This window comes from Macaca nemestrina, chromosome 1 (genome assembly GCF_043159975.1).
Source record: "Macaca nemestrina isolate mMacNem1 chromosome 1, mMacNem.hap1, whole genome shotgun sequence".
In the NCBI taxonomy this organism is placed as follows: Eukaryota; Metazoa; Chordata; class Mammalia; order Primates; family Cercopithecidae; genus Macaca; species Macaca nemestrina.
This window is the reverse complement of record NC_092125.1, coordinates 216,964,392-216,990,602: the sequence shown is the minus strand read 5'-3', so window position 1 is coordinate 216,990,602 and position 26,211 is coordinate 216,964,392. Positions and strand designations below refer to the sequence as shown.

The 26,211-nt window shown below is 52.3% G+C and overlaps 1 protein-coding gene across 2 annotated transcripts in view; it reads right to left on the bottom strand.

The window, feature by feature from the left end:
- Window positions 1-20,786, bottom strand: part of LOC105483143 (peptidyl arginine deiminase 2) — a 51,829-nt gene extending 31,043 nt beyond the window's left edge. Inside the window, exons 1-3 of one of the 2 annotated variants that reach the window (XM_011743827.3) lie at window positions 20,611-20,786; window positions 6,599-6,782; window positions 4,786-4,858 (exon numbers count right to left, since the gene is read on the bottom strand). In XM_011743827.3, the coding sequence (XP_011742129.2) occupies window positions 4,786-4,858; window positions 6,599-6,782; window positions 20,611-20,702 (349 nt within the window). In that variant the 5' untranslated portion in view covers window positions 20,703-20,786. The remainder of the gene's footprint in view (window positions 1-4,785; window positions 4,859-6,598; window positions 6,783-20,610) is intronic. The other variant, XM_011743828.3, reaches the window with a different exon arrangement.
- Window positions 20,787-26,211: the final 5,425 nt, after the last annotated feature.

Here is a 26,211-nt window from a genome sequence, read left to right as displayed (position 1 = left end):
CACAGGCTGACCTCCCCACAAGCCATTTCCAAAAGCCCAGCCCAAAGTCAAAGACCCAAGACTTGCTCCCTTGAAGGTCATTCCCAGAGGAAGTGCCCACGTCCCCACCTTGGCAGCCCTGTGGCCTTCGTCTCTAGGCTGCAAGGTGACATTACATTGGGACTCCTTGTGGTGCGTTCATTACAGCAGTGGGGCCATGGGCTAGGAGAGAGATTATGGTGCACTCTAGACTGCTTTATTTCATTACGAATTCTTAAATGTAAACATTTTATTCATGTAATATTTGGACATACTGCAAACAAAATCAAATAAAACAGTAACACACTTTCTAAAGAAAGACAGCAGTTCCTTGTCCAGCCCTTCTCCTTGGCTGCCTGAGGCAACCTCCCTAATACTAATTACTCATGCTTATTGTGATTTCTTGATTTATTGAATTCAGACAGGTTTTGTTACCTTCCTGTTATGAAATGTGGGCATTTCACAGCGTGGCTCCCTTATCGTCCTCCCAACCTCTCACAGGGCTTCATAACTCCTCTCTCATGACCCATGACCTGTCCCCGTAATCCACTGAAATGACCTTCTGGCCCCTTCACCCTCAGAGACCTCCCACCCCGTAGTCATGCCCCTAGGACTTCACCCCTGTAAGGCCTCCCCCAGTGTCTGATTTAACTAGATTCCAGGGGGATGCTGCGGGGAGGGGCAGAGAACATGCCCAGAGCATTGCCTCTTGGGATGGCTCTGCCTTCCTGAGGGGGAGGAGGGAGAGGACCTCTGCTTCAGGGCCTCTGGGCTCCAGACAACATTTCCCAGAGGCTCTGGATCCCACCTCAGCTCCCCAGAATAGCCCCAAGGCGTCAGGTGGCCCCTGGGTGTGGGGCAGATTGACGGGAAATGTCACTAGGATTGGGTTCAAGGCAGTCTGCCCTGAGAATGAAGACACTGAGGCCTCAGCTGTGACCGAGAGGCACCAGCATTTTGGAGGGTCGCCAGAGAGTGGCAGGGTGCCTGGCCTTCTTGCCTTACTAAGCAGCCCGAGGTGTTGTGGAAAGGAAGGACTCCCTCCCCCACAGCCAACCAGGGCAAGTATCCCAGGCTCTGGGGAGAAGGCGTAGGATCAAGCTCCTGAGGTTGATGTTAACATTTTTTGAGGCCCACGTGTGGGTACTCCTTCCACTGCCAGGACCTCAAATAGGGTGGGATTCTTCCTCCCTCCCTACACCTCACCTCTCCCTCTCCCCCATCCCTCCCAAAAAAAGAAAGTCTTTGCAAATCAACCCTACCCAGAGTCTTGAAGGTCCTTAGGGATTAATTAGCTCAAACCCCTCATTTTATAGTTTGCAAAAAGTGAGTCCTTGTGGGGGTGGCTACTTGTTAAGGTCACACAGCAAGTCCTTGGCAGGATTAGGACCAAGACCCAGAGCCTGATTTGGCCAAAGGAATCATGAATTTGTTCCCAAATCCCAGGAGGAAGATAGACAGACCATATGTTTCTTTAACTTCACCCAGGCAGAGAGAAAATGTGGCTACCCCAAGAGCAACGGAGAAAAGCAGGCAGAGCATTGACTGAGCACCCACTGTGTGCCGGGCCCTTAGCACACAGCATCCCACTGAATCCTTGCAAACGCCATGCAAGGCTGCTCTGTGAAGCGCATTTTGTAGATGAGGAAGCCAAGGCTCAGGGGGATGATGTGACTTGTCCAAGGTCAGAAGGTGGTTGGAGGTGGGCAGAGAAAGATCTTAGGCTTACTTCTGTCTACTCTGAAGCCAAGGCTCTTTCTGCTCAATGTGGACTCAGGATAGGACCAGGGTGGGAGAGATTCAGATATATTTTTGTGCCTGGGGGACAGTCCCAGAATCTCGAGATATTGGGGGTATCCTTGCCTCTGAGGCACTGTCCCTGAGTGACTGATTACTCAGGATGAGGGGCTCAAGGGCTCCTGGGGCAGATGCTCGACGAAAGAGAAGACCTAGAAGGGACAGACATAACAGTGGTTCCCAAGGGAAACCAGATTTTCACCTTGGTCTCTGTTGGAACAGGAAACAGTAGTTCAATGGGGTTAGTTTCTCATAAAGTTTTCTTTTTGTAATTGAATGACTGTCTTTTATTCTGTTTTTTGTTTGTTTGTTTGTTTTGTTTTGTTTTGTTTTTGAGACAGAGTCTCACTCTGTCGCCGAGGCTGGAGTGCGGTGGCACTGTGTCAGCTCACTGCAACCCCTGTCTCCTGGGTTCAAGCAATTCTCCGGTCTCAGCCTCCTGAGTAGCTGGGATTACAGGCGGCCACCACCACGCCTGGCTAGTTTTTGTACTTTTAGTAGAGACAGGGTTTCACCATGTTGGCCAGGCTGGTCTTGAACTCCTGACCTCAGGTGATCCTCTCGCCTCGGCCTCCCAAAGTGCTGGGATTACAGGCGTGAGCCACCATGCCCGGCCATGACTGTCTTTTATTCTGAGATTATGCCTTGCCTATTACTTAGGAGTTAAAATGATGGTGATAGTTGATAGTAATTTTTTTTTTTTGAGACAGAATCTCGCTCTGTCGCCCAGGCTGGAGTGCAGTGGCACCATCTCGGCCCATTGCAACCTCTACCTCTCGGGTTCAAGCAATTCTTCTGCCTCAGCCTCCCGAGTAGCTGGGACTACAGGCATGTGCACCATGCCCGGCTAATTTTTGTATTTTTAGTAGAGATGTGGTTTCGCCATGTTGGCCAGGCTGGTCTCAAACTCCTGACCTCATGATCTGCCCACCTTGGCCTCCCAAAGTGTTGGGATTACAGGCGTGAGCCACTATGCCTGGCCTCAAATTGTTTTATTAACGTATTTTTTTTTCTTTTTTGCCAAGCATCAAAACTGTTAGTCTTCTCATTTTTGGGGGGTGGGGAGAGGGGACATTTGATTGGCCCATGGAATCTAAATATCTGGAACTTGTGGCGGTTAAATAATTATTAAGAGACCTCGGACGGATGAACTCGGTCACTTGTCCTGGGCACATGTGGCATCTTTTGGGACTCAGCCATGCTGCCAACTCTGCGTGGGCTTCCTCTAAGCACAGCTTTGTCATCTTCTAGTGAGCAGGAAAAGTCCAGTCCTGCCTCCTTATAGACCCTTATTTTGCCATCTATCCTAAGGCTGTCTTGCTTTGGTGGAAGTCTTGTTAATGGTGCAGTCAGTCTTTTGGGATCACCCTCGTTTGATAGGTGTCAGGCCCCTGTCCTTCCTGCCCCCGTCCTCAGGTGTCCCTGTCTCAGTGGGATTAGGTTTCCTCAGGGACTGTCATCTGAGACTGCCTGTGTGCTGTGTGCATGCAAGGTTCACACACGTGCCAGGGCTCAGCACAACCCAGGAGTCTTTGGTTATCATCTGCCGCCCTCACCAAGGTCATCCCGAGGTTCCCTACCCCAGGGCTGGGCATCTCCTTGGTGCAGAAAGAGGGACAGGGAGACCAGCAACCAAGCCCATTTGGGATTAGCCAAGAATGAGAAGGGCCATGCTGCTAAGCCTATTTCAGCAGCTGAGAGCACAGGGCTAGAGAGGGAGGGGCTGGCTTGGGAGCTGGTTGTATTTTGGGGAGGTTCTGAGACCCACCCTGAGAATGTGGGATAACTGGAATGACTTGGCATCTCACCAACCATTTTCCAGAGATGTGGCTGCAGGCAAGTATTTCTTTGTTTTACCTTTTCTGAGCCTTGATTTTCTCATCTATAAAATGGGGATGATAATAATGTCTATCCTTGAAACAGTTGGAAGAAGAGATTGAAATCGTGACGGTAAAACATTGAGTACTGGAGCCTGGCACACCATAGGAGCTCAATTGATATCAGGTGTTTATCATCCTCCCCCTCCTGCTCCTCATCAAAGTGCCCAGCACAGCTCTAGACACAGAGTAGGTTTGCAATAAGGAGGCCGCATCATTATTTTTAAAGCACTCAGCATGCAGTTGACTCTCAATAACCGGTAGTTCCCTTCCTCTGCCATGTGGCAACTCTGTCAATGTTAAACCAAGGCTGGATGAACAAAATGACTCTCTGAAATGTCCTCCTGGCTTTAACATTCTATGATTAAAAAATGAAATAAAATACCATAAAAGTAATGCCTCAATTTCAGGGGGTGGGGTGATGGAAAGTTCAGATGATCACAGTCCAGTGTCCTGTAGAGCCAGGCTAGGCTCTGCCTCCCTGGCGTGCAGGCCTGGCACCCAGCGCAGGACAGTGTGATGCCATGGACAGAACCTGAGACAGGGATAATCCTGGGTTCTGGACTCAACTTGCCACCCAGTTGCTGTGTGATGTTGAATAAATTCCCTAACCTCTCTGGGCCTCACCATCCTGTGGATCAGATAAAGGACTATGCACCCTCAGGGCTGAATCTGGGGAGAACCAGGGGGCAGCTGGGATTGTCAAGAACAGCTGCTAGTTTTATAGACTGTGGCCATTCTGCTTGCCATGAGAGGGATGCTCTTCTCTAGGCTGCAGGGGAGAAGTGGGGGCGGGGGGGACACACTTTCCTTTCTCTCTTTTAGGGTCCACAGAGCCTGGGAAGGGGACCTTGACACTGGGGGGAATTCCTAATGAATCAGGGAGTGCCTCTTCCTGCAGATAAATCCCCACCCCAGTACGGAAGGGCCGGGGCAGGGGACATGTGACATCCCTCCCCAGGACCGTGCCATTCAGAAGAAGCTCCAAGTACCAGGTCAGCCGCACTGAGAACAGCCTAAGTGCCCCAGAGAAGGACAACAGTGCCAGGCCCTGGGAGATGAAGGCACCGAGACAGCAGCCACGCTAACTCACCAATGGCCGTGAGGAACAGCCCCGCCTGGTCAATGGGAATGCTGCCTTCCTCATCGTAGTAGTTGACGGTGACCTTGATGGGGAGGAGGCACATTGGGATAGAGAGAAAAGAGAGCAGAGATCACAGATCACAAGCAGGAAAACCTGAAGCAACTGCTGTCCCTCACAGCCTGTCAAGCCAATCCTCTCCAAGCATTAGAACTCTCTCCTCCAGGAAGCACTCCTGGGTTGGCGGGCAGCTTCCCTCAGCTAACTGAACTAGACTGTGGACTCCCCTCCTGCTGGCTGAGAGTGCAGTCAGGGTGCCGTCTGCCTTCCTGTGCCACTGTGTGCATTCTGCTGCCTGGCGGGGGGAGGGGGGCCATATCTGCCATGTTGCATGCCTAGTGCTCACTGAGGGGACAGGGCTGAGGCTATTTTCTCTGGACCATGTTCAGTGCCATCACTGTGATGGGGCACATGGTAAAGTTCATAATTACAGAACCCAGCAAGGAGACAGTTCTGGTCTCAGCCTCACCCCTTGGACAAATCTCCCATGGGCGTTCAGCACCCCATTTTACAGAGAGACCAAGGACACTTGTGACTGTAAGCTCCAACGATTCTGTGGTTCTGAGCCCCTAAACTTTCTATCACTCAGCTGTCTATACTTTTCATCCTTTATGAAACCATCATTCCATGGTCTAACCTCACAACATCCACATGACTACCGAGTACTGGGAATGCGGTTGTTCTGAATGGAGATGTGTTATAAGGTGTAAAACTCACACTAATTTTAAATTTGGTATGGAAAAGGAATATGAACTACCAGCCTGGGCAATACAGTATAAGACCTGTCTCTCAAAAAAAAAAAAAAAAAAAAAAATTAGCTGGGCACGATGGCAGGTGCGTGGAGTCCCAGCTTCCTAGAATATAAATGACCAGCCTGGGCAATATAGTAAGACCCCTGTCTCTACAGAAAAAAAAAAAAAATTAGCTGGGTATCATGGCAGGTGCCTGGAGTCCCAGCCTCCTAGAATACAAACTACCAGCCTGGGCAATATAGTAAGAACCCGTTTCCACCAAAAAAAAAAAAAAAAAAAAAAAAATTAGCCGGGTATGATGGCAGGTGCCTGGAGTCCCAGCTACTTGGGAGGCTGGGGCGGAAGGACTGCTTGAGCCCAGTAGCTTGAGGTTGCAGTGAGCTATGATCGCACCACTACACTCCAGCCTGGGCATCAGAGTGAGATCCTGTCTCTTAAAAACAAACAAACAGGCGAGCGCAGTGGCTCACGCCTGTAATCCCAGCACTTTGGGAGTCCAAGGCGGGTGGATCACAAGGTCAGGAGATTGACACCATCCTGGCTAACACAGTGAAACCCCGTCTCTACTAAAAATACAAAAAAAAAAAAAAAAATTAGCTGGGCATGTTGGCGGGCACCTGTAGGCCCAGCTACTCGGGAGGCTGAGGCAGGAGAATGGTGTGAACCTGGGAGGCGGAGCTTGCAGTGAGCCAAGATCGTGTCACTGCACTCTAGCCTGGGCGACAGAGTGAGACTCTGTCTCAAACAAACAAACAAACAAAAAACAACAATTTTGTTAATATTTTTTATATAGATGGCATGTCAAAATGATAATACTTTGATAGATGGGATTAAGTAATATCTATTAAGACAATTAATGTGACCTGTTTCTTTTTGCCTTTTCAATGTGGTTACTGCAGAACTGAAAATGACACATGGCTCACATGCGGTTTCTATGGGACAGGGCTGGTCCAGCCTGCCTCTATCCCGGCATGGCCCCGGGCCCGCGGAGGCTGGACTTCCCGCCGTGGTACCTTGTCACTGCTGGCCTCGGTGCTCGCCTGGTTCATGGTGACCCGCAGGGTGGTGCTGGGCGAGAGAAGCCAGCGTTGCTTGCCATTGGTGGCCACCTCCTCGGCCTCCCCATCGCGCACCACCTCTACCCGCACGCGTTCCGAGTGCTTCAGGCTGAAGGTTTGGGCCCCAGCTGGGGCCGCGCTGTGGGGAGAGATGAGAGAGGGTTAGGGGGAGCCCTGGGGCAGGTGAGATGGGGGAGCTTCAAGAGGAGACTCCTGCTTCCAGCACTTTGGGAGGTCAAAGCCGGAGAATCACTTGAGCCCAGGAGTTTGAGACCAGCCTGGGCAACATAGTGAGATCTTGTCTTTACAGAAATTAAAAAATTAGGTGGGCATGCTGGTACACGCCTGCGGTCCCAACTACTCAGGAGACTGAGGTGGGAGAATTGCTTAAGTCTGGGAGGTTGAGGCTGCAGCGAGCTATGACTGTGCCACTGCACTCCAGCCTGAGCAACAGAGCAAGACCCTGTCTCTTCTTTCTTCTTCTTTTTTTTTTTTTGTAAGACAGAGTTTTACTCTTGTTTCCCAGATTGGAGTGCAATGGCATGATCTCGGCTCACCACAACCTCTGCCTCCCGGGTTCAAGTGATTCTCCTGCCTCAGCCTTCCGAGTAGCTGGGATTACAGGCGTGCACCACCACACCCAGATAATTTTTGTATTTTTAGTTCAGACGGGGTTTCGCCACGTTGGCCAGGCTGGTCTCAAATTCCTGATCTCAGGTGATCCACTCACCTCAGCCTCCCAAAGTGCTGGGTTTACAGGCGTGAGCCACCCTGGCCAAGGGCAGGCTTCTAATCAAATAGGAGAAGAAAGATGAGAAAGGAGGAGGAGGAGCAGCAAGAGAGGGAGGGATAGGTAGATAGAGATCTCTCTCCATGGACTGACGAAAGATCATGTGAGGACACAGTGACAAGGTGGCCATTTGCAGGCCAGGAAGAAAGCCGTCACCAGAACCGGCCCATGCCGCCACCCTGATCTCGGACTTCCAGCCTCCAGAACTGTGAGAAGATGAATTTGTTTTTAAGCCACCCTGTCCATGGTGTGTTGTTGGCTTAAGGAGAGGTGACAGGAAGGACAGGGGACTAAGGGAGGAAGGTGCTCAGGGCTGGCGGCTTTGCTAAATCCAGCCACTGGTCTGAAGGCCCAAGAGGGCTCAGAGGGACTTAGGTGGGATTCTCGTGGGATTTGTGACTAACACATAGGTGTAAGCCTGTCTCAAAGGCACAGCTGCTATTTTGGGGGCCTGGCGCTTTTGGGCTCCAGGAGTTCTCAACTGCAGCAGGCATCAGAATCATGAGGGGTGCTGTTTAAATCTATAGGGCGTTTTTCTTTGAAGGCTGCAGATCTGTGGATCCCATCTCTGGAGAGGCTGGCCGGCATGGCGGAGGCTGAGGGTGCTGGGGCAGCTGAAGACGGAAACAGTGGCCAGGGTTGAATGACAGGTATAGGCCAGTGGCTGTCAAAGCGCAGCAGCAGTGGCTGGGGCGGCGGCACCTGGAGGTCTGGTCACAACACAGACTGTGGGGCCCCATCTCAGAGCATCCGATTCAGGAGGTCTGGCGTGGATCCCGAGAATCTGCATTTCTAACTTACTTCCAGGAACTGTTGATGCTGCCGATCCCAGTACCACACCTTGAGAACCACTAGTCCAGACAATCAGCACTGTGGACCACTGTTCAGAGCCCTGGGCCGGCCAAAGCCGCGAGCGTGAATCTGTAGAGGCTGCCGGGCAGCGTCTCTCTGACCTGGGCCACAGACTTCAGGGGCTACGGGCAAAGACTACTGGTCTTGTGCTCTGGTAGGAGCATGGGGAAGGACTCGGCAGCCTGTGGCCAGTGCTGGGAGAGGAGCTCAATGAAGACACCCCAAGGTCACTCTGGTTCTTGTCCTGCCCCCTTCCAAACTCCACAGCCTGTCCTGGGATGATGTGAGACTGGACACTTCTTGGTCATGGCCTGCTGCTATCCCCTCTCTGCATCCATCTTTTTTTTTTTTTTATTTTTTATATTTTTAAGGAGGAGTCTCTCTCTGTCACCCAGGCTGGAGTGTAGTGGCATGATCTCAGCTTATTGCAACCTCCATTACCTTGGTTCAAGCGATTCTCCTGCCTCAGCCTCCAGAGTAGCTGGAATTACAGGTGCCCGCCACCACACCTGGTTAATTTTTGTATTTTTAGTAGAGTTGGGGTTTCACCATGTTGGCCAGGCTGGTCTTGAACACCTGACCTCAGGTGATCCACCTGCCTCAGCCTCCCAAAGAGTTGGGATTACAGACGTGAGCCACCGCGCCTGGCCACATCCATCATTAAGAGGGGTGCAGAGTCTGGACAAAAGCCCTGGACTAAGGGTGCACGTGCAGAGGACCTGGGTTTGAGTCCAGCTTTGCCCCTGACTTGAGGGGGTCTGCACATTCTGAGTGTTCATCTGTTAGTCCTTATGCCTCAGGAGGACTGCCGCCCTCCTGCCCATAGTTCTCTCACTCCTCCTAGGGCTGGGGCCACGTTTTGCTGAGTGGTGTTGCCACGTGGTACCTGCCCTCCTTTGGGTTCTAAGTCCCCTGAGGGTATGGTCCGGCCTCTCCCATCCTTGTTCTTCAGAGTCTAGCACAGGGCTTGGCCCATCATACACACCCAAAGGAAGGGGCAGAGGTGAGTGGGATGGAAGGTGAGCCGCTCCCAAGGAGAGGTGTGAATACACACCCTGGATGCTTTAGGTGGCACAGGGAGGAACAATCTAGAAGACTTATGTGTTTATCAAACACAGTATCTTTTTATGGTGACTGATAAAGTCTTGCTATTTATGGTAATGCTACAAAATCTCTGTTTAAAATAAAGTTATTAAGAAAAATGTGAGTTGGGTTAAAGAAAAGTATTAATAGTGCGACAGGTTGAAGATGATTTTGGCCAAAGCCATGAGAGTCTGGGAAACTGTGGCCACAGGTCTGGGAAGCATTCCTCTCCTGCAAGTCTCAGCTTTGCTCATCAATGTGCTGGGTGGCCTTGGGCCAGGGACTTTCTCTCTCTCAGTTTCATCGAGTGTTAGGTGAGAGGATGGAACCAGAGCAGAGGCAGCTGAGTCCAGAGTGCAGAGAAGAGGTCCTGGGCAAAGGGGTGAGGAAGAAGGCTCTAGAAAGCTGGGGATGGCTGGGCGCAGTGGCTCACACCTGCAACCCCAGCACTTTGGAGGCTGAGGTGGGTGGATCACTTGAGGTCAGGAGTTCAAGACCAGCCTGGTCAACATGGCAAAACCCTATCTTTACTAAAAAAAGTACAAAAATTAGCCGAGCATAGTGGCGTGTGCCTGTAGTCCCAGCTACTCGGGAGGCTGAGGCAGGAGAATCACTTGAACCTGGGAGGTGAAGGTTGCAGTGAGTTGAGATTGTGCCACTGCACTCCAGCCTGGATGACAGAGTGAGACTCTGTCTGAAAAAAAGAGAAAAAACAAGAAAGCTTGGGATATCTCTGCTGGATTCCTGCCACTCACCTCCTCCCTGCCTTAACCAGAGCCACTACTACTACTATTTATTTATTTATTTATTTATTTATTTATTTTCTTAAATTGAGACAGAGTCTTGCTCTGTCACTCAGGCTGGAGTGCAGCGGTGCTATCTCGGCTCATTGCAACCTCCGCCTCCTAGGTTCAAGTGATTCTCCTGCCTCAGCCTCCCAAGTAGTTGGGACTATAGGCATGCACCACCACGCCTGGCTAATTTTTGTATTTTTAGTAGAGATGGGGTTTCACTATGTTGGCCTGTCTGGTCTTGAACTTCTGACCTCAAATGATCCATTTGCCTTGGCCTCCCAAAGTGCTGCGACTACAGGAGTGAGCCACCACACCTGACCCAGAGCCACCATTATTTCATCTGGTTTTATATATTGAGCTTCTGCACACAATTCTATTTAGGAAAAAATGTTTTACAAGATGATCTCTTAGGACCCTGACTCAGTTACTGTAAGTGATGCTTCCTGCCCCCCTTCATTCCTCTGGACCAGTGAGAAACCAAAGGAGGCCTCAGAGGCTCCAGAGGGTTAACGCCCAGCCCACATCGAAGCTCCAGGGCCCCACACCCTCCTATGCCCCAGCACCAGCCCTGTTCTGAGCTGAGCAAACAGCTATTCTTGGAGTGGCTCTGGGCAAAGCAACAAAGGGGCCCATTGTGCCCCTGCAGATCCCGTTGGCTGCCTTCCTGCCCAGGAAGAACCCTTTAGAATCCCTATCGCAGAAAGCAGAAACCCAAGAGCCAGGGGCTTCAGGCACCAGGATTGTCCCTGGAGGCTGCAGGGAGGGGCCCAGGACAGTACTGAGGGAAAGGGAGGGGGCTTGGGGGTGGTTATGACCTTCTTGCTTATTAGAGAGAGGCTAAGGAGAGCATGGATGGAGGGACAGGCTGCCAATCCCTGTGGCCAGGTCTCTTCTGCCTACCAAGGAATCCCAGAACCCAGGACATGGTTACACTCAATGTAGTCTTTGGCAATACATTAATGAATGCACCTGCCCTTCTTGGCTTTGCAAACTGTATTACCCAAGTGATTAAAAAAAAAAAAAAAAAAAAAACCAGAAATCAGGTCATTTGCTTTCTTGAAGATATTCACTGGCTCCTCAGTGCCTGCCCATACAAGAATATCCAAACTCTTCATCCTCATGTTGAACTAGGGGCATTTGGCCATTGGAACTCAGCTTGATTCTCTGGTTTCATTTTCTGTGGTTCCTTCCACCACTTCAACTCCCTGCATTGTTCCATCTCACTGCATTTTGACATATGTTGTTCCTTTTACCAGCAAGACTTTCCCCTGACTTCTCTGCCCGGCAAATGTCCATCTCTCCTTGAAGACCTAACTCAATCCATTTGCCCCCACAGTTACTGGCCCTTTAGGCAGTTCACTCCTTGAAGTTAGGGATTGTATCTTCTTGTTTGTTCGTTTGTTTGTTTCAGCATCTGGCCTAGTATGGGCACACCTTAAGTGTAAACGTTTGCTGAAGGAGGGCTGGAGGAGGAAGGACTTACTTATATGGTCATTCATTCACTCAACATGTATTTACTGAACACTTACAATGTGCCAGGCACAGTTCTAGGCGTTGGGGGGTAGATTGATGAAAAAGTGAACACCTTCCCTGGGCCCATGGAAAAGACAGACCCTTTTTTTTTGTTTGAGACGGAGTCTCGCTCTGTTGCCCAGGCTGGAGTGCAGTGGCACAATCTCGGCTCACTGCGATCTCCGCCTCCCAGGTTCAAGCGATTCTCCTGCTTCAGCCTCCTGAGTAGCTGGGATTACAGGCGCATGCCACCACGATGCCTGGCTAATTTTTGTATTTTTTAGTAGAGACGGGGTTTCACCATGTTGTCCAGGCTGGTTTGGAACTCCTGACTTCAAGTGATCTGCCCGCCTCAGCCTCCTAAAGTGCTGGGATTACAGGTGTGAGCCACCGTGCCTGTCCAGAAAAGACAGACTTTCAATGGATTACACGATTACAGCTGTGATAATTGCTATAAAGGAGAGGGAGAGGGTGCCATGAACCCCCAGTCTGGGGTTCAAAGAGGGATTCCCTGAGAAAGTGGCATTTGAACTAAGGTCCAAACTTTATACTCTAAAGGACAGGTGGGAATTAGTTACACCATTGCAGTGTTGACTGTAAAAAAAAAAAAAAAAGAATTAAACCAGAGATTCTTAATTTTAAGTGTGCATTCCCACTACCTACAGGGCCTGCTAAAATACAGGTGAATGGGCCCAGCCCCTGAATCTCTGATCTATCAGCTATGGAGTGGGACCTGAGAAACTGCATTTCTAACAAGCTCCCAGGTGATGTTGATGCTGCTGGTCCAGGGACCACAGTTTGAAAACCACTGAGTTGGACAAGGGAGGAGAGGAAGAGGAGCACAGATTTCCAAGCAACAGGACAGCTTGCTTGACGGCCCGAGGTGGAGGTTAGTCCTGCATGTTTGAGAAGCTGGAAAGAGGGGAGTGTGTCTGGACTTTGTGAGCAAGGGGGAGGGAGAGTGGTGGGAGCAGGGGTTTTAGATAACAGTGAGGAGCTGGCCTTCCTCTGATTGTAGAGGGAAGTCACTGAAGGTTTCTAAGCAGGGGTGGCATGATCAATTTTGCGCTGTAGATAGATCATCCAGGGTGCAGGGTCACCCAGAATGCAGGGTGGGGGATGGATTTCAGGAGAGCAACAGAGGAAGTGGGGGAAGGGATGGCTACAGCTGCCCACGTGAGCAATGATGGTGTCTTGGGACCAGACAGTGGCGGTGGAAATAGAAATGGTCACTTGGTGTCAAACAAAGGACATCTGCCCAGCCCCACAAATGCCTCGTGGTCTCTAGGAGCCATGGGTCCTCTCTGGTCTTGGCTCAGTCAGTGGGGAGGGTCACTGGCTTGGCCTTGCAGGGCTGGGGTGGCTCACCAGCCCCAGACTTGAGGGGATGAAGCGCCTGCTCCTCACTGGCATCTGGCTCTCTTAGCTTGCCTGCCTGGCCTGGGCCTCATTAACACCAGCCGGGGCTCATCCCCAGAGTGACCCCAGCTCCTGGCAGCCTGGGTGTGACATCCTGCTATTGGGGCTTTAGAGAAGTCTGGGGGGGGGAGTTGTGGGTGCCAGCCTGGCATGCAACCCCATGGTGAGCAAGAGGCAGGCAAGGACCGGGGGGAGAATGACCTCAGTCCAGACCTCACACCTGGTGCTCGGCTTGGTGATGGCTACAGCCCTGCGGGTGAGCAGCTGCCTTGAACAGGGATCAGTGGAGGCAAACCATGACGTCTGCCTTCAGCCAGCTTCCCTCACCACCTGGTGCATCCAGCTGTCCTGGGCCTCTCATTAGGGAAGAAACAATCTGATCTATAGCTGCTCCTCTCCTCAGAAACCTTCAATGACTCCCTGCTACTCACAGAACAAAGTCCAATGCCTGAACAATGCATTCAAAGCCCGGTTAGAGCTCATCAACCCTCTAGCCTTATACTCCTGGCCACTGAAACTATGCCCCTTCTGTGTGCCCCAACTTTCCTGCCAGTTATCTCTGGCCCTGAGTAGCATGTTCTTGGTCTCACTCTGAACCCCAGTGATCCTTCAAGACTCAGCTCAGTTGCCACCTCTTCCAGGAAGTCATCCCTGATCTCATCAGCCAGAATATATCTCTCCTTCCATTTATTGGTGTCTCAAACAACACTTAATAAATGTGGTTCAACATTTTTTTCCCGTAAGTGCTATGAACTCTTTGAGGACAGGGATCAGGTCTCATTATTATTTGTTTTCAAAAGAAACTCAATACTAATACGTAACAACTTACTGAGTATTTACAATTATTATTATTTTTCTAACCACTAGACCACCAGGGAACTGAGTATTCATTATGTCTCAGGGATTGTACCAAGTCCATGGCCTACATGACCTCAGTCCATTCTTTTGATAACCCCATGAGGCCCATTTTACAGATGAGCACACTGAGGCCCGTAGAGGGCAAGCACCCACTTCAAGTCTCAGGGACAGTCATGGCTGAGTGTGAGGAGAACTCAAGCTCTCTGAGACCTGGGCCTGGCTGCCCCCTCCCTGGAAAAGAATTCAAAGTCTGGAGTCTTCCCTAAGGTCCGCCAGGTAGGTGTGTCTGGTGTGGGGCAGAGGGGAGGGTCAGGCCTGGCTCTGAAGAGGACCAAATGAGAGCCCCTTACTTATTTCACAGGTGGGAGTCTGAGACTCAGAGAAAGGACACCAAAGACTGGCTTCCTGTCCTGGGTTCTTGGGTAAATGACAGAGAAGCAGGCCTGGGCCCATCAAAGCCCCTGGGTGCAAGGTCTGGCGTGGCTGGGCAGGAGAGAGCTGCCTTCAAAAACTGCCTCCTCCAAAGTGTAGCAGGTGTGTCTGGCCAGCTAGGGGTGGGCACTGGGGTGAGCCCCTGCCACTGTGCTCCCATCCCAATTCAGGGCCCTGCAGGCAACGAGGGAAGGTCTCAGGGACCCCAGCTATGCAGGGACCATGGGCCTGGTCCTCCTTAGAACACTCCCAACCCCAGAGAACTAGTCTGAAACCAGAGCCCTGGAGCAGCTCCTGGCAAGGCCTCCCGTTTGGGGTTGAGGGCTCTGGGTGCTGTTCTAATTTATGGGCCACCTGACCCGGCCTGAATTCCTCCCACCGTCATTCTCTCAGGAACAAGTGCTGCTCGGGCCAAGCTTGGCCACGTGCCCCTGACCTTCCACAGGCCCATCCAACAGTGCCTGTCCCTTGAGGCTGGGGGTAGGGAGCTCAGCCCCATGACAGGCCAGTCCACAGGCATCACAGGCCACCTTCATTCATTCATTCATTCATTCATTCATTCATTCATCCATCCATCCATCCATCCATCCATCCATCCATCCATCCAGGGAACCCTTCATTGACTCCAGGGAGGATCACAAACAAGGAGGAGTTATGCCTGAAACACGAGTGCCGGGAGGGCAGCCCAGCAGAGCAAGCAGGGGCCTGGGCTCTGCACCCCACAGTTTACCAGCTGTGCCGTCCTGGACAAACATTCCTTCCTTCAGTTTCCCCAGCTGCGAAAAGGGGGCAATAATCGTACCTAACTCATAAAGTTATTGCAAGGTTTAAATACGTAAATTATTAAACGCCCATGAGATGAGCATGCAAAAATTAAACGCCAAAGAGAAGGCTGCTGGGCGCAAAATAAGTGTTCAATAAATGTAAACTAGCAATATTAAGAAACAATGAGACGTTGTGCAAAGAAAAAAATGTAATGAGACAGAAGTCTCGGGACTCAGGGTAGGGCACCATATGGGGTAGTCAAAGAAAGCTGCCTGGAGGAGGTGACATTGGAGCTGAGACTTGGCTGATGAAAGTCAGGCTTGTGGGGATCTGGTGGATGGTGTTCCAGGCAGAGGGAACAGCAACTGCAAAGGCCCTGAGGTGGGAACGAGCTTGGCGCAGCCAAAGGCTAACAGCATCTACAAAACTAGAGTGGCCGGAATGGAGTGTGTGCTGAGGAATTGCCAGGAGAGGAGATCAGTGAGGTGGGGCCTGGCACACTATGGGGAGGGGAGCCCATAGCACCTCAGGCCCCCATCACGGCAAACTGGATCTCAGACCCTCCTGGCCTTTGTCTTAATGACACTTTTTAAAAAAGCAAATACCCTGTAATCCCAGCACTTTGGGAGGTGGAGGTGGGTGGATCACAAGGTCAGGATATCAAGACCATCCTCGCTAACATGGTGAAACCTCGTCTCTACTAAAAATACAAAAAAATTAGCCGGGCGTGGTGGTGGGCGCCTGTAGTCCAGCTACTCGGAGGCTGAGGCAGGAGAAGGGTGTGAACCCGGGAGGCGGAGCTTGCAGTGAGCTGAGATCCGGCCACTGCACTCCAGCCTGGGCGACAGAGCGAGACTCCGTCTCAAAAACAAAACAAAACAAAACAAAACAAAAAACAAATACATCTGTAGCCCTCACACCAACCAAGAGACAGAAAGTCTGGGAGTGAGTCTGTGCCAAAGTGTCTCGGAGCGCCTGCCTGATACCTTCTTCCTATCTTCTGCCAGCGAGTTATGGGCAAATCATTATTATTTACTTGATATTACTAGCTGACATTTATCTTCTTTCTATCTTCTGCTGGGACAATGGCTGGTCAGCCTCTGCCTTGGGGAATCCCAGGGAAGGGATTCCTCCCACCTCCACCTCACAGACGCAGCTGGAACCAGGAGACTGCTCTGCACAGCAAAGGGACAATGTTAACACCATTCCAGTGTCCTGAAGCTCCTGCAGACCTCAGGATCCGGATCCTGGCCCCTGTCCACCAGGGAGGAAAAGAAGAGCCCTGCCTTCTTGGGAACTCTCACTGACAGAGGCATAAGCTGAGGGAGGGACAGAAGAAGCCATTCCCAAGGCCCAGCTTGTGGGCAGAGAGTGACCACCCTGCTACCTACTTTACTCCGAGGCTGCCCTCTCTCTAATCCTTCCAGACTCCGGGGGTGTCCATGCCTCCAGGGCTCACAAGAGGTGGGTGGCCAGGATGGAACCAACCTAGGGACTCCCTCCGTGCCCTCTCTCCAACGTCAAGCCCGAATCAGATGGGGACCCAGGCTAGCCCCCTTGAAGACATGGCTTTCGGCTAAAGGGGCCACCGGAGGAGATTGTGTGGGCCAGGTGTACCTGTGCCAAGACTAAGATGAGTACATTTGGGAAGAGCAGAGTAAAGATACTCTTTACTCTGTCTCATCACATTTTTTTCTTTGCACAACTTCTCATTGTTTCTTAATATTACTAGTTTACATTTATTGAACACTTATTTTGTGCCTGGCAGCCTTCTCAGCACTTTGCATGCTCATCTCACGGGCATTTAATAATTCAGATATTTAAACCTTGCAATAACTTCATGAGTTAGGTACGATTATTGCCCCCTTTTCGCAGCTGGGGAAACTGAAGGAAGGAATGTTTGTCCAGGACAGCACAGCTGGTAAACTGTGGGGTGCAGAGCCCAGGCCCCTGCTTGCTCTGCTGGGCTGCCCTCCTGGCACTTGTGAGTATCTTTAACAACAATCACAAAGTCCAATTTCTAAGAAACACCCTACTTCCTTCTTTCTGTGTATCTGCTCATTGCTTGCTGGAGACTAGCAGTCAGAATGAGGCTAGGTCAAGGCATCCATCCCCAGGGGGGCCAGTTTTGCTGGGAGAGCATGGGTGGCCCAGAGCACCCCTGCCCTTGGTGACCTGGATGACCCCTCATGGGGCAGCAAAGAGGTCGATTGTTCATCACTGTGACCCTGAGTGTACAACTTATATTGAACACAAAATCCCTCCTCCTGTTCTCTGATCGACCCTCATTTGGGTCAGTGGAGGCTCAGAGAAGTGAAGTGATTTACTCAAGGTCGCACAGCCCATGGATGGAAGCTGGTAGGGCAGTGCCTGCCAGGACCACAAAGTCTATTGAGGAATGGGGCCGGGGAGGCCCCTGCTGTGTGTCTGGAGGGGAACAGGCTGTGCCAGCATCACAGGAAAGGGAGCCCAGAGCCCCTGGGAAGGGGAGTGGGTGCTGAGGCCGGTTCGCTCACCTTTGTGGCTCAGGAGTGAGGGTCAGGACGCCACTCCCTAATTAACTGGACCCAGCAGCCCCGGGCCTTGTTCCTTGGGGTCTACTTGGAGGCTCTGGGGACATCACTTTGGGTCTTGAGCCAGGACCTGTGTCTGGGCAGCAAAGGACTCCAGGAAGAGTGGAAGGTCAAATGGGAGTTGGTGAAGTCTCTGGGGACAGTGGGCTCATGGCCAGGGTGGAAGAGACACAGGTTGAGAGGGCCGTCCAGTTCAACCTGCTGGTTTTAGGGTCACATAGGACAGAGCAGGAGATAAGAGCATGAGTCCTGAGTCAAACAGACCTGGACCCGAGTCCTGTGTGACACTGGACAAATGGCTCCGTCTCTCTGCACCTTACCTTCCTCATCTGTAAAATGGGATGATCAATGAACCTTCCAGGGTCTATGGTGAGGAAGAAAGGAGGTGGTGGGTTCAGTTCCTAAGTGCCCACTAATACCTCCTCCATCAATACTGACAGTTGCTCTCATTACTACAAGTAATTCGAGTCACAATAGCAATAGCAACTCAAGCTCCTCAGTCCTGGAAGAGGCTTCCTTCCACTGGACCAGTGAGTCCTCAACTGGCTGTGACTTTGCCCCCCTGCCAGGGGACTGCTGGCACTGTCTGGAGACATTTTTGGTTGTCACAATTTGGGGGTTGCTACTGGCATCTAGGGGACAGAGTTCAGGGATGCCACTAAACATCCCGCTACAATAAAGAAATATCAAGCCCAAAATGCAATAGTGCCGAGATTGAGAAACTCTGCACTAGACCTGTGCTGTCCAGGACGGTGGCCGCCAGCACGGTGGCCAGTAAGCACCTGAGACGCACTCAGTCTACGCTGAGATGTGCTGAAGTGTAAAATGTGCACTGGATTACAAAGACTTAGCATGAAAAAAAGAAGGTTAAACCATTTCCTGGATAATTTTTATATCGATTGCATGTTGAAATGATAATATTTTAAAATATTGGGTTAAATAAAATATATTATTAAAATTATGCCTGTTGTTTTAACTTTTAGAAAGATGTGGACTACTAGAGGATTTAAAATGGAATTGTGGTTTTATTGTGGTTCACCCTGGACTTTTCTGGACAGTAGTGGTCTACAGCGCACTGCCCCTCTCTATGGTGGCAGAGAATCTTAAGTGCTGGTGGGGTGAGGGTCTTTGTGGTCGTTGAGACAGGACAAGGGGAATCGTCACACTGCTGCCCCCTGCTAGAGGGAGGCTGAGTCCACATCTGCCCCACTGCCTGCCCCTACCCCAGCTGGGCCTCTCTTTGCCAGGATAGAGCGATGGCAGGGGGCCTGAGCAGGAACCCTCCTTTGCTCCCCACCCCCGACTGGGAGGATCATGCCAGTCTTTCATGCTGCACCAACCATGCTCCAGCAAATAAACAGGTGGGTATGGTGACAGCTGAGGCTTAGAGACCTGAGCACTCTGGCTCCGTGCCCACTCCCTAGCGGCGCCAGCTCAGGGCTGGGGGTGGGGAAGGCAGGGGAGCTCTTCCAGCCCGCCGGTGCCCCTACCACCCTCCACTGCTGTGTTCTTGTCCTCAGAGACCACCCAGTCCGCCTCTGAGGTTTACATGGGGGACAACTGAAGCCCAGGCCTAGGGGGAGGCAGAGGTTGAGGCCAGGGGCAGAGGCGTGGGGCGGGTCCCTGATCCCGGGGCTTGGAGGTATCAGCGTGGCCAGTGCCTCTGCAGAGGTGGCAGGAGACTGGTTGGGCAGGTGGGAGGGCTGTCAGGGCTGTGTGGGGAGACACATGATGGCTTCGGGGGGTCTGGGAGAGGAAGGGTGCTCCAAGTGTCAGGATGATTGGGGAGCTACAAACCATGATGGTGCCGCTGTGTGAGTTCAGCTTGAGGCAGAGAGAGGATAGGGGACCCATCTGGTGTCAGCACAGGGCCCCACCTCAGAGTCCTGCACGCCCCCTGCCCCCAGCACTGACCCCTCCAACCCTAGTAATGGGAGCATTTTAAATACTTGGAATAGAGGGGGGCGGATCAAACCCCAGCATAACCCCAGCCCTTCATTCACACCAGCCACACCTTTCCAAGGTCCTGTCCCATGTACTCAGGGAGACAGATCATTGGACTTGGCTGCTTACTGGGATTTGGGGGGAGGGGTAGGGCCCTGCCCTATCTTCAGCTGTCTCAGACATCCCGCACTCAACCAAGTTCTTGGACAGAGAGAAGGGGAGGGAGCAGAATTCGGAATCAGGATCCTTTTCCAACAAAGTACCCCACTATACACCCTAAGTCCCTGTTGTCAGCTGGGTGGAATATGGTCCCTCTGCGGTCTCAGAATGAACTCAGGGGAAGGCATCTGGGGACACGGAGCTCAGGGCCAGTGCCTGGGGACAAGCAACCTCCAGCAGCCCCCACTGGGCGAAATCGGAGCCTGAGTAACCTTCAGGGCCAGATTCAGCCTCAGGGCAGCTCCCTTCGGGTCCTGCCCCAGTCCCGGGCAAGTCTCCGCGGGAGCTCCGCTGAACTGGGAGTGGGAAGCAGGAGAGGGGCTGGGATGAGGTGGGTCCGAGGGGAAGTGATGTGCGGAGGGGAAGTGAAAGGGGAGAGGACGGCGGGGAAGCTGAAGGGGTGTGAGGTCCCCCGGGAGAAGAACTGGAGAGGGCCAGACGGAGGGTCACGGGTGAAAGGGAGGGTCTGCGAAAGGGGTCGTGAGGGAGGTGGGGCTGAGGCCGTGTTAGGGGGTCTAGGAGAGTCTCAGGGTTTCAGGAAGGTGGACACAAGGTTCAGGGGTTGTCAGGTTTCTGGATGAGGTTCTTAGGATTTCTGGGCGCGGGGGCCTCTGGATTAGGGACAACTCGGGCTGGACAAAGGCAGTCCATGTCCCCGAGTATGAGCGCGTCTCAGGATTTCTGGGCGCGAGATCTCCGCCCGGGCACCACGGTGGGCCGGCTCACCTGTAGACATCAGTCCAGAGGTAGGTGCCCAGCACGTACACCGCCTCCACGCGGCTCCCGTACTGCAGCCGCACGGTCCGCTCGCGCAGCATCCTCCGCGCCGCAGTGCCCGCGCTCGCTGGCCCGGGGCGGCCGGTAGTACCTGCAGCAGGTGCGCCTTCTCCAGCAGCCTGCGCCCCACGGCTGGGCTTGCAACCTTATCCAGTGGCCGCTGGGCGGGGCGGCCCGCCCCAGTCCTCTCGCAGTGGGCTGCGGGCCTGTCGGTCAAGCGTGGTCCCGCCCCTAACTCGTCCCGCCCCGCTGCGGTCGTGGTGAAGTCATCAGGGACCACTTTTGTGCTTGTTTGTTCATTCCTTCATTCAACAAACTTTCGGTGGGCGCCCAGGTGTTGGGCGCCAGGACGCGGGGCCCTGGTTCCCCTCCGGACGCCCTGGCCCAGTGGAGCAGGAAATGCAAATGTGGGAGCACAAAGAGGGTGCCCTAACTCAGCCTGGGGGCCAGGAAGCCTTCCCAGAGAAGAGGATCCCCGAGCCTTCTTAAAGGAGGCGTTTGCAAACTGAAGGCGAGGAGAGGGAGCCGCCTGTGTAAATCTGGGTACAGCCCGATACCCACGCCCGCCAACAGTCAGATGGACCTCACCATAGGAAAAATGGGAAGCGGTGGGGATGGGGAACCCGGCAGCTGACAGGGACCAGGACGCCAATCCAAGGCATTAGAGGGTGGGAGTGGGAGCTTGGAGTGGCTGCCTCAGCAAGCCGCGGTCGGGTGTGCTCGTGAAATGGGTCTTTCGGGCTGCCGGCTGTTCCTGGACAGGAGGCTGGGCTGGGGATGGGCAAGGAAGCCCCTGGCTGTGGCTAGAGCTGGAGAGGTGGGGATTGATCCGGCCACTGCTTATGGACTGGGATTTTGGTGACACCTGGTGACTGACAGGATGTGTGGGTTGAGGGAAAGGGGAGGGGTAGCAATTAGGGCCCCGGTTCTGGCCTGGGCCACCAAGGGAAGGGGGGTGCCACACAGAGGTCATCGTGTGTCCCATAGAGGCAGAGATGTAGAATGACAATCAGTGCAGGCCTCAGCCAGCCCCACCCGCGTTCCAGCCCTTCCCCTCCGACCCAATCAGAGCACTGTTCAGACACATACATCAGGCCTGCATGAGGAAGTGGTCTTTGGTAGCTGAGGACAGAAACTGAGGGTGGGTGGGCAGAGGCTGTGGGAGGGAAGGAGTGGGGCAGAGGGGATGCATGTTTGGGAAGGAGTTAGGGCTGATGGAAGATGGAGCTCCAGGAAGGGGTGCCCCCAGACAAGAGGGGTGAGGCCCACAAGTGCCCAGTGCAGACACACCCAGCCCTTGGACTCCAACCTTCTCCCTGAGGCGGCCCAAATTAGGAGATGGTGAAGAGCCCAGCTGCTTCTGAGTGGCAGGAATTTGGCAGGAATGTGAGTGGGGAAGAGGGAAGGCCTGAATTTTAGCCAGGAGGTCATTTGTCCCCCAAAGGCACAGCACACAGACCCAGGGACGGGCCAGTAACTTTTTTTTTTTTTTTTTTTGAGACATAATTTTGCTCTTGTTGCCCAGGCTGGAGGACAATGGTGCCATCTCAGCTCATTGCAACCTCTGCCTCCCAGGTTTAATTGATTCTCCTGCCTCAGCCTCCCAAGTAGCTGGGATTACAGGCATGCACCACCACACCCGGCTAATTTTGTATTTTTAGTAGAGACGGGGTTTCTCCGTGTTGGCCAGGCTGGTTTCAAATTCCTGACCTCAGGTGATCCACCCACCTCGGCCTCCCAAAGTGCTGGGATTACAGGTGTGAGCCACAGCGCCCGGCTGAAGCCAGTAACTTCTGATGAGCTCCAGGCACCGGCTGAGCACATCCTCCAATCAGGAGGAGTCTCTTGGGGGCCACCTGCCAAACTGGGACAAAACTTGTGTGGCTTGGAGAGACTTTGAGGTGCCCCCAGAGGTGAGCTCGTGTCTGGGCACCCCTCTGCCACGAGTGACTTTGGAGCCCTTGCTGTGCAGCAGATAATGGACACCCACTAGGGTTCTTACATTCCTGGGGTTCTTTCATTTCACCCACGGGGAGATTGGGGCCAGAGTGGGGGAGGACACTGTGCCCCCACTGACGGAGACCCCGGGAGGCTAATAACAGGACATTGCTCAAGGTAGTGATAACATCGGACCGCAATACCCAGGAGAGCAGGAGTAAGAGCGGGCGCTTACTGTGTTCTTTCTGTGGGTCAGGAACTGTTCCAAGCGGCGCTTTTCATGTGTTAGAGTTAGATCACTGAACCCTCCCAGTAACTCCGCCACTTTACAGATGAAGGAAGTGAGCTGTGAGCAGGTGGGGGAATCGACTCTGGGTTGCAGAGCTCCTAAGAGTGGCAGAGGGAGGAACTTGCAGAGCCACTGGGGTGGAGGCAGGGGCAAGGCCGAGTGAGGGGCAGGGGCAGAATGTTGTCCATGCTTTGCAGATGAGGAAGTCGCAGTTCTAGGCCCAGCTCGCTTTTGTGCAGCCTCGAGACATGTACCTTGCCATTCGGAACCCCATTTTCTGCCTCTGTGAAATAACTGATCCCTCAGCACGGTGTAAGGACGGTATTAAATGAGATAACAAGGCGCAGAAAATACTAGCACGGAGCCTGGCACAAGGCTCTAGAAATGAAGCCCCTTCCCTTTAAAAACTCAACTCAGACCTGGCCACTCACACTCAGGGCTCCTGCCTGGGCTCAGGTCATGATGTTGGGCCCAGAGCCTGGTGGATGAGACAGGAGTTTCCTGGTGCCCAGAGGTTTAAAATAGCTGAAGTGGTCACAGCTGTTGGTGGATTCAGGGCCGGAGGTCGCAGGCATCACGGCTGCTCCCCACTCTCCCCTGGGGTCCGGAAGAGCCACAAAGCATCTCACGGTGTCTTTTGGGGACTTAGCTCAGGCCGGTTCCTGGCACTGACCTGCACCCACCCCTCCAACACCCGCCCCTGCCAAGCCTGTGGGCAGAGTGCCTGGGCTAGGAGGGGCTCTGCTGAGCTGTTTTTTGTTAGGTTCCTTTACTGGGTGTGGGGTCTCTGTGCCAGGCCTTGGGGGAACCTGGGAAGCCACTCAAACTTCAACAGGCCTGCTTTGAGGAAACTAACAGCTCACCGAGAGCACTATACATACAATAATTTAAAAAGAAAGAAATGCACAAGTATTACCTGGTCATTGTGGAAAAGTTAAAAAAAAAAAAAAACCAAAAAAACCAAAAACCATGATCACCCATGACCCTGGTAGCACAGATCAGTCTGAATCTGTCTGAGTATGATCTGGCTGGGCTGCCCACAGGCTGCTGTGGGTGAACACACTTCCTGAGCCCTTGTGCCATGCCAGGAGCTGTTCTGAGCCCATTCACACACACATCTCAACCTATTTAATCCTCACGACAGCCCTATGAGGTGGGAGCTATTATTATCTTCCATTTGCACAGAGGCACCAACCAGGCTGGCAGTGAAGAGCGTGGACTTTGGCCTTGGTGGACCTGGGGTCAAGTCTGGCTCTGTCCCTCACTAGCTGGGGGCCTCTCTGGGCCTCAGTTTCTTCTTCTATAAAGGAGATGCTAGGAATTGTTATAAGGAACAAGGAATAACAAGATGATACCCAGTAAAGTACTGCGCATCGTGGCCTGGCACAGACCCAAGTTCCAATAGATGGTAGTTATTTCCTATGCGCATATAGTTATTTTAAGTTTTTGTAAACCTGGGCTTCTGACTACATGCTGTTTTATAACACACTTCAAAGCTTCTACAACGTGAGAGGCTGGGCTGGCTGTGGCCAGGTCACACAGAACATTGTAAGTCGTGGAAAAGGCTTTTGGGCTTTCTCTTTATGGGGTCATGGGGGAAGCCTGGGAAGGACTTTGGAAGGTGTCAACGGCACGATGTGTACTTTAGGAAAATCACTGTGGCTGCTGTGGGCAGCTAAATTTGACAAGAATTCTGGCAGGAGACCAGAGAAAGGAGGGGGTCGGGGTCTGGGCCATGGATCCCCAAAGCAATCCCTCTGTGGCCAGGGACCGCCCCAACCCCTGACTCTGTACCATGGGGACCTGCAGGCGTACCCTCAAGAGCAGATCCCCATAACCCTGGCCCTGCCTGGCCCCCTCACACTCCCTTTCCCCTGGCAAAGCCCACCCTTTGGTTTCACTCCCTTGGGAAGAGTCTCTGGGATGGGGGCATTGATTCAACCTCTGCCTCAGCTCTTGGTCCCGAGAGACATCGAGCTCAGAGGGAGGGAAAGGCTGGAGTGCTCCATTGTTCTAATACTGTGTGAGTTCAGAATGAGGAAGTCGTGTCCGTTCTGCATGCTGCTGTGGCTGTACCCCACCCGGGGGTACATTTATATATGCAGAGAGAGAGAGAGAGAGAGAGAGAGAGAGAGAGAGAGAGAGAGATTTATTTTAAGAAATTGGCTCACATGATTGCGGGGGCTGGCAAGCCTGAAATTTTGTAGAGTTGGCCAGTCAGAAATGGGGGAAGAATTGATGTCACGGTCTTGAGACTGAATCTACAGGTTGGAAACAACACGGTTTCTATGTTGCATTCTGGAGGCTGAATTGCCTCTTCTTTGGGAAACCTCAGTCTTTGCTCTTAAGGCCTTCAACTGATTGGATGAGGCCCACCAACATGTTGGAGTGCAATCTACTTTACTCAAAGTCTACTGATTTAAACGTTTATCACATCTGAGAAATATCTTCACAGCAACTGATTCAGACTGGTGTTTGACTAGATGATGGGGTGCCATAGCCTGGCCAACTCTACACAGAAAATTAACCATCACCACGCTGAAAGGTGGGCTAAGGCTTTCATTCATTAGGTCGTCATTTATGGAGCATTTATTTCCTGCCTGGCACCTGTGCTAAGCACTTTGTGTGTGTTATCCCATTGAATTCTTGCTACAATCCCAGAAGTAAGTATTTTTACTACCCTTATTTTACACATCCAAGGGTAAGATGACTTGTCCAGACCAGGATTCTATCATTAGTCAGTGAAGCAAAGCTAGAAAGGTGAATTCTGGAGAAGATGTAATAAACCAGTTGTCTGAAGGGCTGCCAGGTGGCCAGAGTAAGCCCGGGAGGTCCTAGACCCATTTTTTCCAACATGTAGCCACTGCCACACGAGGTTCATGTGGCTAATCCTAACTGACACGTGCTGTAGGTGTAAAACAGTGGTCCCCAACCTTTTTGGCACCAGGGACCTGTTTTGTGGAAGACAGGTTTTCTATGGATGGGGGTGGGGATGGTTTCCGGATGATTCAAGCTCATTACATTTCTCGTGCACTTTATTTCTATTATTATTACATTGTAATACATAATGAAGCAATTCTACAATTCACCGTAATATAGAATCAGTGGGAGTCCTGAGCTTGTTTTCCTGCAACTAGACGGTCCCATGTGGGGGTGATGGGAGACAGTGACAGGTCATGAGGCATTAGATTCTCATCAGGAGCATGCAACCTAGATCCCTCGCATGTGCAGTTCACAATAGAGTTTGTGCTCCTATGAGAATCTAAAGACAAAGCTTTCCTTGCTAGCCCACCGCTCACCTCCTGCTGTGTGCCCAGTTCCTA